Here is an 18,646-nt window from a genome sequence, read left to right on the forward strand (position 1 = left end):
AGGTTTCTGCAGTTTCCATTGTTTGGGTCAGCCGGGTTCTGTGTGCGACAGGACCACCGGGCCAATGTGACAGTCTGGAGGAAAACAGGGTCAGTCATCGTTTCATAACTCTTTCCACGTGTACATTCAATTGTCTTGTTTGCACATTTTTCAAACTATAAAACGACAAAAGAGAGGATTTTTAGTAAAGACATTATTTTGAGTCAAATTGAGAAAATGTCCTCAGAAAGAAAGTAGCAAAATATTCATTTTTCATTTTTTAAACTGATATTTTCTTGTTAAAGTGTAAAAAAAAAATCATAGAGCCAGCAAATAGTTTTCATTTTTTGTTTCAGTTTTTTTTTTTTTGGGGGGGGGGGAAGGCAACCATCATCTATGGAGGGAATTGACGGAAAAGCAAAGAGAAGTTGACCACTTGAGGAAGCTCCTGAATGAGAGTGACAACTACGTTGACCTTCTGATGAGGAACTTCAAACCTGTTGATTTTTCCACAAAATCTCAATAACCATCCTAAACCAATCATTTATTTTCCCGAACTGACCCACGAGCTGAAATGGTTTTGTGAATATGAAGTCGAATATTTTTCAGCATTTTCACCGCGACATGCCACTGATGTCCTCTAGAGGGCGTCAGAAATTTCCACTCCAATCCCACCTCATGGCGCAATACTTGGTGTGAAACTTTTCGGTTTCTTGGAGAATCTTCACTGTGGAGACATCCCTTCATAACCCTGAGGGCAATTAACCAAAAACTATCTCGTCTAAGGCTAAACGGCATTGACTTTTTAAATTTTTATTAAATTTTTTTTGGTCCGTCAGTAACATGCAAATTTGATCTGCCCAAATGTTTTGTTTCATCTACCCAAGGGATATCCTCCTCAAAACTTTGTTGCTTGTCAACAAGTATCTGGAAAATTCCACTCTCATTTGTTTCATGTTATTCCAGTGACCACTGTGCGTATTTTTTAATATTTTTTTTTCTGTTATGGCCTTCCAACAATCGTGTCCATGTGCGTACATTCTCACTTAAAAGAACTCACATGTTGTTTGGTGTGTTGAATCATTTTTTTCAATCAATCCGAGATTTTTAGACGAGCTGTCGACATTATTAGACCAGATTTTGTCGAGGAAATTATTCAAAATGGAACAACTAATTATATTCAACTTCTAATTCCATGTATGACGAACTTTTTGGTCATGATCTGGATATGAGTGGGGGGATATTTTTTTTTGGGGGGGGAATTATCAAATAACTTCTTATGGGTTATAACGACCTATAAAATGTTTTGGGGAGATGTAGTGTCATTAAACAGTTATTACACACGTAGTTAACAAAGCAGCGCGTGAGACATCAAAATCGTGTACATTTAATGGAAAAAAATGTCTCAGATGGAGTAAACACATCTTAAAGAACTTGAATTTGCACCATTTATAAATGCTTCGTTTTCATGGTGGCTAAGTGACTCTGATACTTTAACATATTGACCCAGATAGATAATATTTGTAATAAGTCGTAAAAAAAAATTAGATTTCTACAACTGTCTCTCTTTCAGTGGAGTTCTTTCACGCGAGGGAGTCGAACAAATTATTAGATGTTCCATATTAAGACGTCGACATTAGCTGATGTCATCAATAAGCCAGTAACATTCATTCACAATTTAATACATGGCATCATAAAAATAAGATATACAGATAGTTTGGAGAAAACAAGAGACATGATATGCGTGGAGATAAAGCTTTGTTGTTGACGAGCGGCTGTGCGGTTTCTTGGATGGGACATCGAACCGAGTGCGCCACAGAAAAGTGATTACAGAGTCAACAATCCAGATGTTTCACATCATGAAAAACAAGAGGTTTCTTCGACAAGGGATTAACCTTTTTTTTTTGGTCTCGTGGCACATGTTTGGCATCATCTTTGGAAAGACTCATGTCTGCGGTTGGGGAGTGCGAAAGGCTTTTGGGTTGCTGCACTTTGTTGTCACAACATCAATCACAAAGCGTTTCTTTTTTTTTTTTTTTTCTTTTACGCCTTGTATTGCATCTCCCTGTCTTGTTGAAACTGAAAGCACCTCAAGTTTTTATCACCCCCAATTGAAGTCAGGCAAACTCTTTTTGGAAATGTTTTTTCAAGCGGCCAACAAAGTAACTCCAGATGCTCTTTCCTAAAAGTGTCCCGGGGTGCAGTTACCAACACATCTCAACATTAAACTCAACTTCATGGAAATACAGTGGGAACTGAAAGTATTCAGAAGTATTGGAAAAAAAAAAAAAAAGAACAGCTGAAACATCACAAAGTCATAAGTATTCTGACCTTTTGCCGTGACGCTCATGTTTGACTCGGGTGCTGTCCATATTTCTTCGGATCATCCATGTGATGGTGTTTCATTCTACTGATTGGGCTTGATTTGGGAAGCCACACCCCAGGTCACACTACATGTCAGAGCAAATGAGAATCAGGAGGTCAAAAGAACTGCCTGAAGAGCTTAGAGCAGGGCTCAGCAACCTTTTTGAGGCTGAAGGCTACTTCGTGAGCACCGATCGTATGAAGGGCTATGTGACCTGTTTGCAGCAAATTTCCCACTCAGTTCATTATACGTACATCAAATATTTTTGTTTTGATTTATTTTAGCGAATGACATTGCAGGTATTTTAAAATTTTAGTTCGCGTAAGCAAGTCAGATTCAGAATTTAAAGCAGAAATAATAGTAACAATTTGTGGCCTATGGTATTTTTAGAACATACCTCCCGGGCGCCTTATATGGTCCTCGCGGGCTACCATTTGCCCGCGGGCACCGCATTGGTGACCCCTCGCTTAGAGACAGAATTGTAGCAAGGCACAGATCAGGTGAAGGTTACAAAAATTTTAAGATTCCCAAGAGCACAGTGACCTCCATAATCCTAAAACGGAAGACATTTGTGATGACCAGAACCCTTCCTAGAGCTGGCTAAACTGAGGAATTGAGAGACAAGAGCCTTGCTGAGAGGTAAAGAACAACCCGAAGATCACTGTGGCTGAGCTCCAAAGATGCATTTTGGAAGATGAGGGAAAGTTCTACAAAGTCATCTATCACTGCACCCTACCACCACTCGTGGTTTTAGGGCAGAGTGCCCGACTGACGCCTCTCCACAGGGTAAAACAGAAAAAAGCTCGCATAGAAGTTGTGAAAAAAAAAACAAAAACTGACGGACTTCAATATGGTATGAAATTTTAAGATTCTACAGGGATATCCTGGCTGAAAACCTCCTCCAAAGTGCTCGGGACCTCAGACTAGGGAGAAGGTTCACCTTCCAACAAAACAAGGACCCTAAACACATCTAAAATAACAAAGGACCAGCTTGAGAACCACTAAGTGACTGTTCTCGAATGGCGCAACAATGCCCTGACTTAAACCTAATTGAGGATCTCTGGAGGGACCTGAAAATGGCTGTCCATCGATGTTCACCATCCAACCTGACAGAATCGGAGAGAATCTGCAAGGAAGACTTACATAGGTTCCCTTAAATCCAACTTGCATCATTCTCCCAAAAACTCATGGGTGTATTAGCTCAAAAGGGTGCTTCTACTAAATACGAAGCAAACGGTCTGAATACTTTTGGCTGTGTTATATTTCAGGTTTTTCTTTTCATAAATCTGCAAAATATTAAACTTGTATTTTAACAGCCAAGGTTTCAACTGTGACCTTTTCTCTTTTTCATAAGCCACTTTTTCATTTCATATTGTGCATGTTGCCAGGGGCAACCAAGTGTCCTTTATCAGGCATCATCTCCCTGATGTCTGTCAAGCAGGTGGGCGGAGTCTCAAAGTCCAGTCGAGACTTCAGTTGAATCTGCTTTAAAGCCCCCGAAACCCATCAAGTGAGCAGGCCGCACATCTTGGCTGTCTTCGTCTGGACTTGGACTTATTTTTTTTTGTGGAAAGAACCTTTTATGAAGAGATTACGGCATCATGAGAAAAATAGGGCTAAAAGGGAAATACTGCTTATTTTTTTTGCTGCTTGTTGTTCAACTGTACTGCATCGTGGACGGCAAGAAAAATACGACGAAGCGGAACATCGACGCAGGTCGGAATATTGCACACCCATCTACACCTACACAACAAATAAATACATTTATACGTTTTTATACATACACCTCCAACATAGCCAATTGTTGTTTCCTATACACACACACAAATAGATTTTTTTTTTTTAAATTAGTATACTTTCTGTTCTTCACTAATTGGCTGGGAGAAATATTAAACGGTATGCTGATAATTGTTTTAAACAAGACACCAAATAAACAATTTCTTTGTGGGCCTCTGGATAATAAAATCTCTTTTTTTCCCCCCACCCCAAAGCTCTTTGGTTTGAAAACTATAAGCAACATGACTAAAACGGTAATGGATAACAAAAATTGTCATTATTCTGATATTACAGACTTGTGACGCTGCAAGTGACTTATTTGTGAAGTGATGATGTGTGCAAACAAAGCGATCATGTGGTCGTCATCTGGTAACCCTTTTATTGATTTCTTTCATCAAAGCAGTAGGATGTCTGTCGTGCGTGAGAAATGTGTCGACACCCAACCTTTTATGTCAGTCCATCCATTTTTTTTTAACCGGTGGTCAATTTCACATTTGTTTTTCCCACAAAGAAATAAAATTAGTCTGTCCTTTACTTGGATCTTTTATTTATTTATGCTTTTATACAAATAATTGAACATTCTGAAGTTTTGAAAATGCCATCGATATGCTTTCGTGTGTCTGAAATAATTTTACCAGTACTTCTACAGTACTTTTCGGCGAGTCCCTTGGACAGAATTACTGCTGGAAACCAAGTCCAGTTTCAGCCCAGCATATTTTTTCTATGCCTCGGCATCATCATATTTCAACATAATCATATTCTTAAGCATGGTGGTAGAGCCATGCAGGCATAGTCGTATATATGGCTTAAAACAAACAAACAAAAAAAAAACATTAGACATATGCAATATCATAAATCTCCAAAGTGACAAAAGTACTCATAATCTATCCTTAAGTAGAAGTACATACACTTTTAAGTAAAAAAATAAATAAAAATATTTATCTGGTAAAAGTAGAAGTACAGATGAGTAACATTTTTTTTAAAATGCCCCTACTATACTATGCTATACTCTGAAATGTGTAGAAATACAAAATTCAAAAAGGACTTTTATAATATAAAAATAACTGTTTTAACAACTTGGCTCAATAAAAAAAAACTTTGCCATCTTACATGGTGGTCATACTGAGAAGAAAAATATCCACTGTCCCACTATTTGCTGACGTAAATTGAGTAACAACAAAAATAAACTGCATAATAATAATGGAACAAAATCTTTCTCTGCGCTTTATTTTGTATGCTGACAGACGTGGCGCTTACAGCTCTTAAAGAGGCACTCACGGAGGGGACGGTCGGAGGCAAAAGCAAATCTCTAACGAATGCCATGTGATCCACTAAAATAAATTATTTTATGATCCTTCTTAGGAGGGTTTTGAACAACACGAGATGCAAATAGAAAGAGATTACCATCCCAAATGTGTGTCAAATATGTATGAAATAAAAAGAAGTTGGTTATGGTTAGGGATAGGGTTAGAGTTGAGGTTTAAAGCCATTTAGGATGGGTTAAGGTTAGGATTACACATTAACGCCTTCATGCTAAATTCACATACCACAGTGAAGAAAATAAGTATTTGGACACCCTGCTATAATTGCAAGTTCTCCCACTTAGAAGTCATAGAGGGGTCTGAAATTTTCATCCTGTGTGCATATCCACTGTGAGAGACATAATCTAAAAAGAAAAATCCAGAAATCACAATGTATTATTTTTTTAACAATTTATTTGTGTGATACAGCTGCAAATAAGCATTTGAACACCTGTCTGTCAGCTGAAATTCTGACCCTCAAAGACCTGTTAGTCCGCCTTTGAAGGTCCACCTCCACTCCACGTACTTTCCTGAATCAGATGCACCTGTGTGAGGTTGTGAGCTGCATAAAGACAACTGTCCACCCCATACAATCAGTAAGACTCAAACTTGTAACATGGCCAAGACCAAAGAGCTGTCCAAAGACACCAGAGACAAAATTGTACAACCCCACACGGCTGGAAAGGGCTACGGAGAAATTGCAAAGCATCTTGGTGAAAAAAGGTCCACTGTTGGAGCAATCATTACAAAATGGAAAACATGACGCTCAATCTCAATTGGAGTGCAGCCCCATGCAAGCTATCACCTCGTGGGGTCTCAATGATCCTTCGAAAGGTGAGGAATCAGCCCAGGACTACACAACAGGACTTGGTCAATGAACTGAAAAGAGCCGGGACCACCGTTTCCAAGGTGACTGTTGGTAATACACGAAGACATCACGGTTTGAAATCATGCATGGCACGGAAGATTCCCCTGCTTAAACCAGCACATGTTAAGGCCCCGTTTTAAGTTTGCCAATGACCATTTGGTTGATACAGAGGAGTCATGGGAGAAAGTTTTATTGTCAGATGAGAACAAAATTGAACTTTTGGTCATAATTCCACTAACCGTGTTTGGAGGAAGACGAATGATGAGTTCCATCCCAAGAACACCATCCCTACTGTGAAGCATGAGGGTGGTAGCATCATGCTTTAGGAGTTTTTTTCTGCACATGGGACAGGATGAATGCACTGTATTAAGGAGAGGATGACCGCCGCCATGTAGTGTGAGATTTTGGGGAACAACCTCTTTCCCTCAGTCAGAGCAATGAAGATGGGTCGTGGTTGGGTCTTTCAACATGACAATGAGCCGAAGCACACAGCTAGGAAAACCAAGGAGTGGCTCCGTAAAAAGCACATCAAGGTCTCCAGACCTAAACCCAATAGAACATCTTTGGAGTGAGATGAAACTTCGTGTTTCTCAGCGACACCCCAGAAACCTGTCTGATCTAGAAAAGATGTGTGTGGAGGAGTGGGCCAAAATCCCTCCTGCAGTGTGTGCAAACCGGGTGAACAACTACAGGAAACATTTGACCTCTGTAATTGCAAACAAAGGCTATTGTTTTTCTTAGGTGTTCAAATACTTATTTGCAGCTGTATCACACAAAGAAATTGTTAAAAAATCATACATTGTGATTTCTGGATTTTTTTTTTTTTTTTAGATTATCTCTCTCACAGTGAACATGCACCTACGATTAAAATTTCAGACCCCTCCATGATTTCTAAGTGGGAGAACTTGCAAATATAGCAGGGTGTCCAAATACGTATTTTCTTCACTGTATATATAAAATAAAAACGAGTTGGTTTAGGGTAGGTTTAGGGTTAGGGTTGAGGTTTAAGGTTAAGATTAGGGTGGGTGTGACACATTAAGGCCACCACACTAAATTCACATGCTACATTTCCTGTCTGGAGGCAGAAGGGCGTGTTCTACAGGGATACAGCAGCCTATCATAGTGTAGCGCTGCCCGTCCTGGAGCCAGTAATATTGGAGCAGGCTGTGTCCTGTTTGGAAACTATTGGAAATCGAATAACGTCTCATCCACACCTACTTATCTTATTTTTGTACTGTGAGCTACAGAAATCTATGAAAACTGCGTTCTGTGCTCTTCGGAACGTTAGTAATGGAAAACGCTGTCCAGCATCAACAAAATCACAGTTCTAGCAGGACTAAGCTAGCATTAGCATTTAAACAAATCAACATTAGCTACCCACGGATGCGACAGCAGTAACAAGAATTATTTGTAATAGAGTATTGCTGTCACCCAAAAAAGGAGTTCACAACCAATTAAAAATAATTTTAAAAGATGGTAAGAGTGCCGTTCAAACAAAAATGTTAATTTTGTATCAAATTTAATTCCTCTCAGCTGTCTGAGCCCAGTTCATAGCTTGGATTGGCATTTTTTCCCCCATTTAAAACTAGTTCCAACAAAGCTCCTGAAGCCCAAGTGAACACTCAGCCGCGCGGGTGATGGACTGAGTCTGCGCCTGCGAGTGTGCGGCGAATGTGCGACACCTCGACATTGTGCATTCCGTCTCTGATCAGTCACATTCGATTTGAAAATCTGTTAATCAGGTTTTATTATTTCATAATAATAATTAATGGATAACTATTTTTTGAATCGGAAGCCAGTAAAATGAAATAGTGTCATGATCCTGCCGCTTCAGCACGAGCCGTGCGGGTGCCCGCGCGGCTGCGCTAATTGGGAGGCACACACCTCCGCCTCGTGCGGGCTGATCATCCCCTGTATCGATAGGACCCGGTGACGACTGGTCGGCCGCCAGTTCGTTGAGCTTTATGTCCCGTTCCAGCACTCTCGTATTCCTGACCGAACCTGTGTGTACCGACCTCCGTCCGTTCTCCGACCAACCTTGTAAGCCTGACTCCTTGATCCTTCTGCCCGCGTTGATTGTTTCCCCGTGTACCGACTCCTGCCTGTCCGCTCATCTGTTCTCTTCGCCCAACGTCACAACTACCGCTGCCGCACCGGACTGCCTGCTCGATCCCCGACCTCTGCGTACAATAAACGTGTCTCTTCTCGAACTACCTTGCGTCTTCCGAGTTCCTGCATTTGGGTCCGACTCTCGTTTCCGATGGGACGTGACAAATAGTTCTCAATTTATTAAAAAAATAGGGATTGCTAACAAGAAAAAAAATACTTGCATCTATCTCAACGATATTAAAAGTGAAGAGAATTTGTAATTTTGGTATTTTAGCAAGTAGCACGACACGTGATTTGCTGACGTGGGCCACAAAATGAGTTTGACACCTGTACTTTAGATTTAAAATACATAGAATACGACACAAAAATATTCATGATGTACATGTTTTTAATTCTCTAAAAAGGAAGGATTTTGCCTTTCTAAAAATTTGTTTCTCGTAACAACCTCTGAGTTTTTTTAATTTGAGCAGGGCTGCACCTGCACAGACGAAAAATAAATGTTGGCTCTTTATTTCCTGCAGCGTGGACCCAAGTGAAGACCAAACGGATATTTGCAAGACAGAAGCTCTCCCCGCCGATGGAGAGTCGCAACGCGGTAAGTTTCGCTCTTTTGAAAATGTTCTAGTCGTACGCGTGTGCAAAATGTTGCTCGGATTTGCTTCTAAAACCGCAAAGACAGCTTGTAGAACTGTAAGTCCCAGTAAACCTCATACAGTATTTGTAAGACACAAATAATACCTCAATAATCTAAATTCTAAAATCATCTCGTTATAACAGATTCAATTCAAAATTGGAAGGCATGGAAATGTGACAACCAAGTTTTCAAGTATACAGTGTATGACTTGTGATTTTTTTTGGGGGGGGGAGGGGTGAAGGGGACCCTTTCCTCCGTTATTTGGTGAAAACTGATCTTTTCGATATTTGGCCTCGGACCAAAGACTAACTAGAAATGTATTGCTTGGGCGCATCGTGTGGCATCTATAGACAATAATAACACTTTTTATGGTGCTTTTCAGAAATGCAAGCCAGCGGAGACAGCGCCAACGCGTCACTGCGGCCCCCCGAGGGAGGGCTGCCCCTCCTCCGGCGGGCCGTGTTGCGGCCCCTGCTCCTTCTGCCGCTGTCGATTTTTCAACGCCGTCTGCCGCTGCCTGAGGATGAAGCCTCCGTGCTTGATGAGGAAGGAAATTCCGTGCAAGCACAGGCGTTAAGTCAACATGGTGGAATTTTTCTGTCATATAATTAATATATGATAATATACAAAAATTTAAAAAACTAAAAAATGCTAAAAAAGAAAATGTCAAACTATTGATAAATAATGTGGAGATAAGTGCTGTATTCCTGTATTTCAATCATACTATTGGCAAAATAACGTTTTCATTTTTGTCGTGGGCCACATTATATTTATGGTTTCCCTCAAGGGGGTCATCATGACTATCAAAGCATAAAATTGATCACCTCATTACTGTATATCACTACATATACGCAACAAATTGATGGTTTTCACATCAGAAGTTAAAGGATAATCGCTTGTTCAACTACAGTATTGCTCAAGTTACTATGAAGGCATTTTGCTAACAAGAAATGCTCTCACTATGTCTCCACTTGATTATTAATTACATCTGACACTTTCAAAACTCAGTTCAGACTTATTGAAAATCATGTTATGGGCCACATCGGGCCCCCGGGCCTTGTATTTAACACTTCCATATTAGAACATTGAAACTTTAATATGGCACTCAGGCATCAAAATATGCTGTATTTCAAGTAGACCAGGGGTGCTCAATGTGTCGGTCTTGGTTGATCGGGGACGGTAGGCCCAAAAAAAAAAAAAAAAGACGTCAGCCAATGTTCCCTCTAAACTGTGCACGTGCGCAATTGTGCACTGCTGGTGCAGGCTCTTTGCAGATATTCAGTGTTGCGCGCAAAAAAAATTAATCCAATGCAAATTGAAAGTATAAGATACAGCTATTCACTTTGTGGCATTTTGCAATGTGATTCAATGAGTGAGGGATGACTTGTTGTTACATCCAATGGCACAATTCACATACATACTGTAAAAAATCAAAAGAAGAAGCCACTGGTTTCTTTTAGGGCGCACACGGAACTTTCTCCAACAACTACCGCTGCTCGGCCGCACTCTTTTTCCTAGTTTACCTTACAGCCCCTCCTCTCCCGCTCTTAAAGACTTACTGTATACTCATAATTACAAATGTTACAGTACTTCCGCAGCCCATCAAAGTGTTTTATCATGAAAGCATCCACCACCGCTGCTTTAGTTATCAACACAGTCTGGGCAACGTAGAGCAAAGACGAGCTAGACATGCTGCTTATGTTTACTTTTGATATTAATGGAGAAAGTTAAGAAAGAAATGCTGTTGTTCTAAGATGCAATGACTGTCAGAGTATGTGAATAATCAAAGAAAAATTAAAAATTGGTTAAACTGCACGAGATTTTCTCTTTTCCGAGTGGGGAAGGTCCAGTCTGAAGCCAAAGTAGAAAGTGCAGGATGAGATGGTGCATAATGTTAAAATTCACACATGCACAGCCTGATCCAGGATGATAGCACAGACAAATGCACAGAAAGCTAATTCTGTATTGTAAATATAGGAGGCAACATAACATTAACCTTAAAATGGTTTGGGAGTGTCATCATCATCATCATCATCCCACCCAACCCCCCACCCCCTCCCCCAACTCCTGTCCGTTGGTAGCTCACGAGAGGCTGGCTGCTTGAAAAGTAGCTCTGGGGGTAGAAAAAAAAATCTGGGCACCCATGAAGTAGACGCTTTCATTCTAACCTTTTTGAAGAGGAATAAGGAATTAAAAACAGAATTCACCGTTTTATTCCTTGTCTGAGAAGTCAGAAATGAAACAAGCCTAACATTTATCCAGTAAATAATTTTTTTTCCCAATTCTATTTAAACAACATAATTATGTTCTCTACTTAACAAATGAAAATGGAGAAGTATTTGAAAGGTTTCTACACACTGGTGAATAACCATTATGTAAACATTTCAAAAGTTATGATTATCATTTGTAGCAAAGAGGATGTGTTTAACAGGGTGTACACATGTAAAAATTTGATTTGCCCTCATAAAAATCCATAAAAGTACGCTATATGCATGCTTGGTTACACGTGCTATCATTTTTGTTATTGCTCATCAGGAGAACTCTCTTACTGCTTATTCATGCTTTTTACGAGATTATTATTATTTTTTTTATCCTTGGGCTGAACCTACCAGCTATTGGCTCACTGAGTGTAAGAAAATGTCTCATATGTGATGTGTACAATAAGAAGAAACAGAAGGTATACTACAGATGGAGGAGGAATGATGGGTGTGCAACCTGTGGCCCACTGGCCACGTGGGTCCAACTGCCGTCTTCAATGCGACCCACTGAGCTTTTGCATTATCTATTATCCGCTGTCCTGTATTGTTGCATTCATTTATTTGTTTTTCTTTTTAAAAAAAATGTCATTAAAATGCAATTATAACATTTTTATTTCTTTATTACCTCATTAAATAATTAGTTTGTTGTATCATAAATGGACCGTTCTTCTGTATCAATGCCATTTGCATGCACAGGAAATAAAATGTATAAAATAAAATTATGGAAAATGCAGTTTTTATGAACCGATGTGTTTATGTGATTGCAAATGAAATGGTTACTATTTAAAAGAATAATTTAAACTACATTTAACTGTGGAAACATAGATTTTGTTGTCTTTCTCACTTCCTAAAAATAGACTTACTTTACTAATATACTACTTCATTTTGGTGTGTCATGCTTATTTTTAAGATACACTTTTTTTGTTCCCTCATGCTGCCATGGGGTCACTCTAAATACGCTATTAGCATAAATGTTATGTTGCTAGATTGCATGTGTTTCATCACTCTGATAATAACTCAAATGTGTTTCATTAAAAAAAAAAAAGACAAAAAAAAACCCCCACAAATTTGAGATGGGCCAAAACACATCTTGAGTAGTCCAACATGTGTTTTAAGTTTATTTTGGGATAGTGACAATGAGCAAATGGCACCTATTTGGTGGAAGGGCCGAAACAATAAAACAAAAAACTCCTAGTAAAATAAACACTTTTACATTTAACATATGTGCATTCATCTCATTGCTTTGATCATGAATTATAATTACTTAGATAATAATAGAATTAAACACACATGCACAGATTGACGAATAAAACAGGATCCAGCAAGGCTACGGTGATCCGCGTTTCTTTTCCAGTGAACTACAACGTACCTGACCTCCTGACAATGCACAACGTGTCGAAAACCATTTCGGACCTACTGCGGAAACTTGTCGGGAAGGATGTGAACACATGACCGTTAGTCAGAGTCTGAATCAGAGAGAGGTTTTCTTTCAGAAGCGAAGCACCAGCACAGCGCAACAACACTCGGGCTACATGCAGGATGGCAGAAAGTTCATCAGAACTGACGTTTAATATCGACCACGGTTATCTGGAGGGTCTGGTACGCGGACTAAAAACTGGGCTCCTTACTCACACTGACTATCACAATCTGGCCCAGTGTGACACACTCGAAGGTGAGAATACATCCCAGCTGTTACCTGTTTTTGTGTCTTTTTTTTTGTTGCCAGATTTGCTAGAAAAAAAACGACAGCTGTGTCCATTTTGTGTCTTCGTCGCATTTGGGTGCTTTAATGTGGTCACGGGGATCACGTCCTATTTCAACGTCTTTTCCGACCTTCATCGGCGTGAGAAGCAAAGAATTACGGCACGGTGCGCAGAGATTTCTGGACGCAGAGCCGCAAATACACTTTTTCAAGTATTTCTTAGCTCATGTTCTCACACTCTCCCAAGTTACATTAGGCAGAGATTCTCCAATAATACTGAGGTAAGGTGGCTGGAGAGTACACCACAAAGTTCTCCGTGTAAGAGGCACATTGTGCTTGCTTCAAGCTGATTATCTGTCACCCCAACTTGAATTTAATCTAAAATTGACATACAACAAAAGAATTAAACATCTGATATTTAAACACCTGAATGTTCCGCCGAACCATATACACGGTAGCACTGCAGTTTCGCTGCGCTCGTGTCCCTCCAGATATGAAACTGCACCTTCAGAACACAGACTACGGCAAGCTGCTGTCCTCAGCTGGGGAGGAGGACCTAACCGTGTCTATGGTAGACCGCAAACTGAGGGACAACCTGGTCACGGAATTCAACTGCCTCCGCTCCAACAGTCTGCCACCGCTCTCCACCTTCCTTGACTATATCACGTACGCCACAGTATCACGCACATAACTTCATTCATTGACTCCAGTTAAACTTTTGGACAAATTTATGAAAGACTTGACTTTGACTCGTATCCAAGAAACTCCAGCCATCTATTTTCTTTGCCGCTTATCCCCAAAATGGTGGCGGGGAGTCCTGGAGCCGATCCCAGCTGTCAACAGGCAGGATCCGGGTTACACTCTGAACTGGCTACCAACCAATCGCAGGGCACATGGACACAAACAGCCTCACTCACAATCACACCGAGGGGCAAGTTAGTGTCCAATTAATGTTGCATGTTTTTGGGATGTGGGAGGAAACCGGAGTGCCTGGAGGAAACCCACGCAGGCGAGGTGAGAACATGGAAACTCCACACAGGCGGGGCTGGGATCGAACCCGGGTCCTCAGAACTGTGAGGCCAACGCTTAAACAGCTTTTTCCACCGTGCCGCCTCTCCAAGAAACTCAATTTGACAAAAATATAAATTCAACAAACTGAGAATCTACATGATTTTTTTTTTCTTGATAGCAAGCTATTGTGCTACGGTGGTTCAGCTGGTAAAGTGTTGGCCTCACAGTTCTGAGGACCCGTGTTCGATCCTGGCCCCGCCTGTGTGGAGTTTGCATGTTCTCCTTGTGCCTGCGTGGGTTTCCTCCGTGCACACTGGTTTCAGTCCCATATCCCAAAAACATGCAACATCAATTGGACACTCTAAATTGCCCCTAGGTGTGATTGTGGGTTCGTCTGTTTGTCTCGATGTTGCCTGCGATTGGCTGGCAACCACTACAGGGTGTACCCTGCCTCCTGCCCATTGACAGCTGGGATAGGCTCCAGCACTCCCCGCAACCCTCGTGAGGATACGCGGCAAAGAAAATGGATGGATGGATGGATGGACTATTGTGCTATTAAGTTAAAAATGATCATGCTAACTACTAGCATAGCCATTTTTGCCTCATTTTCGTACAACAATCACACAATTCCCATCATCCAAAATGAGAACCAAGCAGAAAAAGTATATTTTTCTGACTTTGCACTCCTGTTCCGTCTTTGTCCCCACAGCTACAGCTACATGATTGACAATGTGGTGTTGCTGATCACGGGGACCCTGAAACACAGGCAGGTGGAGGAACTTCTCCCACGGTGTCACCCACTCGGCGCATTTGACCAAATGGCGGCGGTGGGCCTCGCCCGCACCCCGACCGAACTCTACACGGCCATCCTGGTCGACACTCCGCTGGGTAGATACGTTTTCATGTGCACTGCACACCGAATGCCACAGACTGAACGATTGCTTTTCACCACATGGATCAGATCTGTGAGAACCTCTAAAAGCAAGACGCGCTTCTTAACACGATTGGGCAGGCATGACAAAATATTATGTATGCCCTGTAAATTTGAATAGCTTTTGACTAGCTATCCATGCCATTGACAGGCAGAATAATCCAATGCTTTTATTTCGAGCTCTTACTAAAGTGAAAAATGTGTCTTGTCTTAACCAAAGTTGTGAAACACTGGACTAAAGCGCTCAGAAAGCTCTGGGCTGCAAAACAAAGCAGAGCAAGCAGCTGCTTCAACTCAGCGGGCATCATTTGATACCCCATAAAACTCTCCACCAAATTTAGTCTTCTGCAATGACAACAAAGTACTATCTGCAGCCAAATATCTGCTTCCTGGTTAAAAACCAGGAAACAGTTGTACAAAATGACCCATGGAGGTCTCTTAGCTGTCTGCATTCAATCATGGTCTTATCTCACCAGTCCAAAATGTTACCCTGTCAGGAATTCTATGAGAAATGTCAGCGGATCAGAGGAATCCTCCTCTGAGGTCAACACATGATAATAATAAAACACAATTAGAATGTTGTGGATAGATTCTGAGAAATGATAAAAGGATAAGTCACTGCCTTCTGGTGCCACAGGTCAGTTTTTCCAGGACGCAGTTTCTGAGTCGAGCTTGGATGAGATGGAGGCGGAAATATTGAGGAATAAACTTCATAAGGTCATTTACAAATCCAATACGGGTATCTACCGTTTCATATGCGATATGTGTTCGATGTGTTTATCCTTGGGAATACAATGTTGTCGGAAACGTTAAGCGAGACCAGAGTGTATAAAAAGTCTACCCACCCTTCTACAAATGCCACGTTTTGCACTGAGTCCAAAGCAAACATGGTGAAGCAGAAGTTTGCTGTTATGCTGCACACAAATGGAATAAATTGCCAACAGAGGTCACGTCAGCCCCAAGTGGGAATGTTTTTAAAACTCGTCTTTTTTTTAATCATGCTGTTTACTGCGCTTCCTCTTTTAAAAGACCTTTCCTGCACTCCACCCTATTTTAAAGGCACTTTAAATTTCCAATTGTCTGAAATGTTTGCAAGCTGGGGTTTCTCAATGCTTTTAATCATGCAAAGCAAATTTAGTGACCATATTTTCCCCACTATAAGGTGCACCTTCATTGCATGGCCTATATTAAAACTTTTTTCATATATAAGGCGTACCGCATTATAAGGCGCATAGAATATACGCAACAGTAGAGGCTGGGGTTACGTTATGCATCCATTATATGGAGCTGCACTAAAGGTTCAATATTGATCCATATACATGAGGCACACCAGATTATAAGACACACCATCGACTTTTGATAAAATGAAAGGCTTTTAGGTGCGCCTTATAGTGCGGAAAATACGGCACCTTGTGTATGAAATGTTCCATAAAGTACTTGCCAGACATCTCCAAAGCTCCTTCAATGTTCCTGTCGGCCTCCTGGCTACCTTGCTGACCGGTCGCCTTGTCCCTTTATCATCAATTTTGGGAGGACATCCATTTCTTGGCAATGTCACTGCAAGCACTCTGCGGACCATGGCTTGTGCTGTAAGATGTGACTAGAAAATGGCAGGAAAAGCCTACTTGAACAGTCATAGTTTAATTGATGTTAATCAGAAGCACTTCAAATGTTGACCGGTGCGTGCTAAATCCCACTTAACATGAGTTTGAATGTGATTGGTTAATTATGAACACCCCCAGTTATACGAGGATGTGGACACCTGTGAAAGCGCAAGATCTCAGTTGTTTATTTTTTGTTCCAATTAAGTCACACTAATGCTGGAAACGGGTTCGAAATTATTTATATGGTCTTTTATTTTTCTATACTTAAACCGTGGGATTTGAACAAGGGTGTGTAGACTGTTTATATGCACTGAATATTTTACCATTTCTTTACTAGAAGTGTAGAACTCGTTGGTTATGCAGTTTTAATGTCACCAGAGTCAAAAATCCATCGAAATGTTTTTTTTTTATCACAACAGAAACCCTGAAAGGATGTGTATTTTTTTTCCATGACTTTTTAAAAAAAATCCTGTTTTTCATGTCTTATGTATACTGCATGTTCTTCAAGGCATATTTGGAGTCTTTCCACTCGTTCTGCAAGAACATTGGCGGTACCACAAAGGATATCATGTGTCCCATCTTGGAGGTACTGTGATGATTTCCACCAGGTGGTTGGTTTTATTTTCAGTAGATGATATCAGTTGTGCTTGACTGTAAATCTACACGCAACTGTCAAAAGTTCGAGGCAGACAGACGGGCCTTCATCATAACGGTGAACTCCTTCGGGACGGACCTGAGTAGCGCAGACAGAAGTTCGTTGTATCCATCTTGTGGTAAACTTTACCCTGAAGGGTTGCAATTACTGTCCAAAGTAGAAGAGCGTGAACAAGTCAAAGCGATCGCCGACTGTTACCCGGTAAGTTAAGTCCAACGTTAGAAGAATCACTTTTACAAGCTGTTGTGTTTCTAATTACTGTGTTTACGTAAATGTTTTCAGGAGTACAAGATCGTTTTTGAGAACCCAGACCCAGAATTAGATTTCAAGACACTGGAAGACAAATTCTTTCAGGAAGAGGTAATAAAAGTCCAATGCCTATCTGTATAAACCAGATGCCCAGTGATTAGAGGATTTCTTTTGGGGAGGGATCAAACAACGCAGTTCTCATTTGTAACAGTCATTGTTAATCCAAAAACTGATGCAAATCTGTTCTGGGTAAAATTATAACAATATCGAGATGAAGCACGCCATCCTTGTCAGAATCACATCGTGAAAATCTAACAGGATAATAAAATGGAAACTCATATTTTTGAGGGTGAAATGAGGACAGTTCAAATGAACCTTAGTGACTCTAGTACTGTAGCATGACGTGCACATATACTTACTGATTACTTCGTTAGGTACATTTGATCTTATTAGGCATGCTTGAAATATTCTACGTTTAAAAGTGTAGCAAGGCTCAGTTTCTCATATTCAGCTCATCCATCTGGGATGCTGTAAAACACATTTTTAAATAATTATAATGTCAAGCTCGTGTGTTTTTCTTGCCTTTTGATCAACTTAATCTCTTTCCTCAGGTGAGGCTGAACACACTCGTGTTCCTCCAGCAGTTCCACTTTGGCGTGTTTTATTCCTACATCAAGCTGAAGGAGCAGGAGATTCGCAACATTATCTGGATCGCAGAGTGTGTCACGCAGAGACAAAAGTCCAAGATACATAATTACATCCACACATTTCAGTGTGCAAATTAAGCGGTTAACGGAAAAGATGTGGCTGAGACGTTAAAAACAATTGAATTTAATAAATGCACATGAAACAGACTGAAAAAGAGTTGTGCTTCAGTTGATCACCGATAACATTCATTGGTTGTACAACAGAAGAGGAAAAAAAAACAGTAATTCCTTACTAACAATAAACAGATTTGCTACAGTAATTCACATCATGATTCTGTCTGTTTGCATAAAGTTACAGAATTGTACGGAATGCACCAAACCAGGCTTTAAAAGTCGATTCGGGTGCAGCAGCAAATAAGTCACGAATGTCTCAATTTGGCTCCTTATAAAGTTGTCCATCTTAACTCTTTCACTGAAAAGACAACAAAAAAGATATGCATCATTTGGCCCACATTGACAACAAATAAGCTCGGATGAGTATGAGGACGGTCCCGTCA

General features: G+C 40.6%; 3 protein-coding genes across 6 annotated transcripts in view; 2 read left to right on the forward strand and 1 right to left on the reverse strand.

Moving 5' to 3' along the window:
- Positions 1–3,812: 3,812 nt before the first annotated feature.
- asip2b (agouti signaling protein, nonagouti homolog (mouse) 2b) lies at positions 3,813–12,023 on the forward strand. The gene is made up of 3 exons (XM_061839056.1): positions 3,813–4,060; positions 8,920–8,993; positions 9,415–12,023. The coding sequence occupies exons 1-3, from the start codon at positions 3,946–3,948 to the stop codon at positions 9,607–9,609; spliced, it is 384 nt and encodes a 127-aa protein (XP_061695040.1). The 5' UTR covers positions 3,813–3,945; the 3' UTR covers positions 9,610–12,023.
- Positions 12,024–12,727: 704 nt separating this feature from the next.
- On the forward strand, positions 12,728–18,230 carry LOC133510746 (V-type proton ATPase subunit d 1-like). The gene is made up of 8 exons (XM_061839055.1): positions 12,728–12,962; positions 13,484–13,658; positions 14,713–14,891; positions 15,572–15,651; positions 17,047–17,124; positions 17,218–17,394; positions 17,476–17,553; positions 18,054–18,230. The coding sequence occupies exons 1-8, from the start codon at positions 12,830–12,832 to the stop codon at positions 18,225–18,227; spliced, it is 1,074 nt and encodes a 357-aa protein (XP_061695039.1). The 5' UTR covers positions 12,728–12,829; the 3' UTR covers positions 18,228–18,230.
- A 193-nt stretch (positions 18,231–18,423) lies between these two features.
- Positions 18,424–18,646, reverse strand: part of LOC133510744 (uncharacterized) — a 52,684-nt gene continuing 52,461 nt past the window's right edge. For all 4 annotated transcript variants that reach the window (XM_061839049.1, XM_061839050.1, XM_061839048.1 and 1 more), the window contains one exon: positions 18,424–18,561. In XM_061839049.1, coding sequence (XP_061695033.1) covers positions 18,533–18,561 — 29 coding nt within the window. In that variant the 3' untranslated portion in view covers positions 18,424–18,532. The remainder of the gene's footprint in view (positions 18,562–18,646) is intronic.

This window comes from Syngnathoides biaculeatus, chromosome 13, assembly GCF_019802595.1.
Source record: "Syngnathoides biaculeatus isolate LvHL_M chromosome 13, ASM1980259v1, whole genome shotgun sequence".
Lineage (NCBI taxonomy): Eukaryota > Metazoa > Chordata > Actinopteri > Syngnathiformes > Syngnathidae > Syngnathoides > Syngnathoides biaculeatus.

Excerpts from the sequence above, each read along its gene's own strand:
- LOC133510746 (XM_061839055.1), top strand. The coding sequence starts at position 12,830 with ATGGCAGAAAGTTCATCAGAACTGACGTTTAATATCGACCACGGTTAT. Across the intron at positions 14,892-15,571 it reads CCTGGTCGACACTCCGCTGG|GTCAGTTTTTCCAGGACGCA; the intron begins GTAGATACGTTT and ends CTGGTGCCACAG. Across the intron at positions 17,395-17,475 it reads CGATCGCCGACTGTTACCCG|GAGTACAAGATCGTTTTTGA; the intron begins GTAAGTTAAGTC and ends AAATGTTTTCAG.
- asip2b (XM_061839056.1), top strand. The coding sequence starts at position 3,946 with ATGAGAAAAATAGGGCTAAAAGGGAAATACTGCTTATTTTTTTTGCTG. Across the intron at positions 4,061-8,919 it reads GAAGCGGAACATCGACGCAG|CGTGGACCCAAGTGAAGACC; the intron begins GTCGGAATATTG and ends TATTTCCTGCAG. Across the intron at positions 8,994-9,414 it reads CGATGGAGAGTCGCAACGCG|AAATGCAAGCCAGCGGAGAC; the intron begins GTAAGTTTCGCT and ends GGTGCTTTTCAG.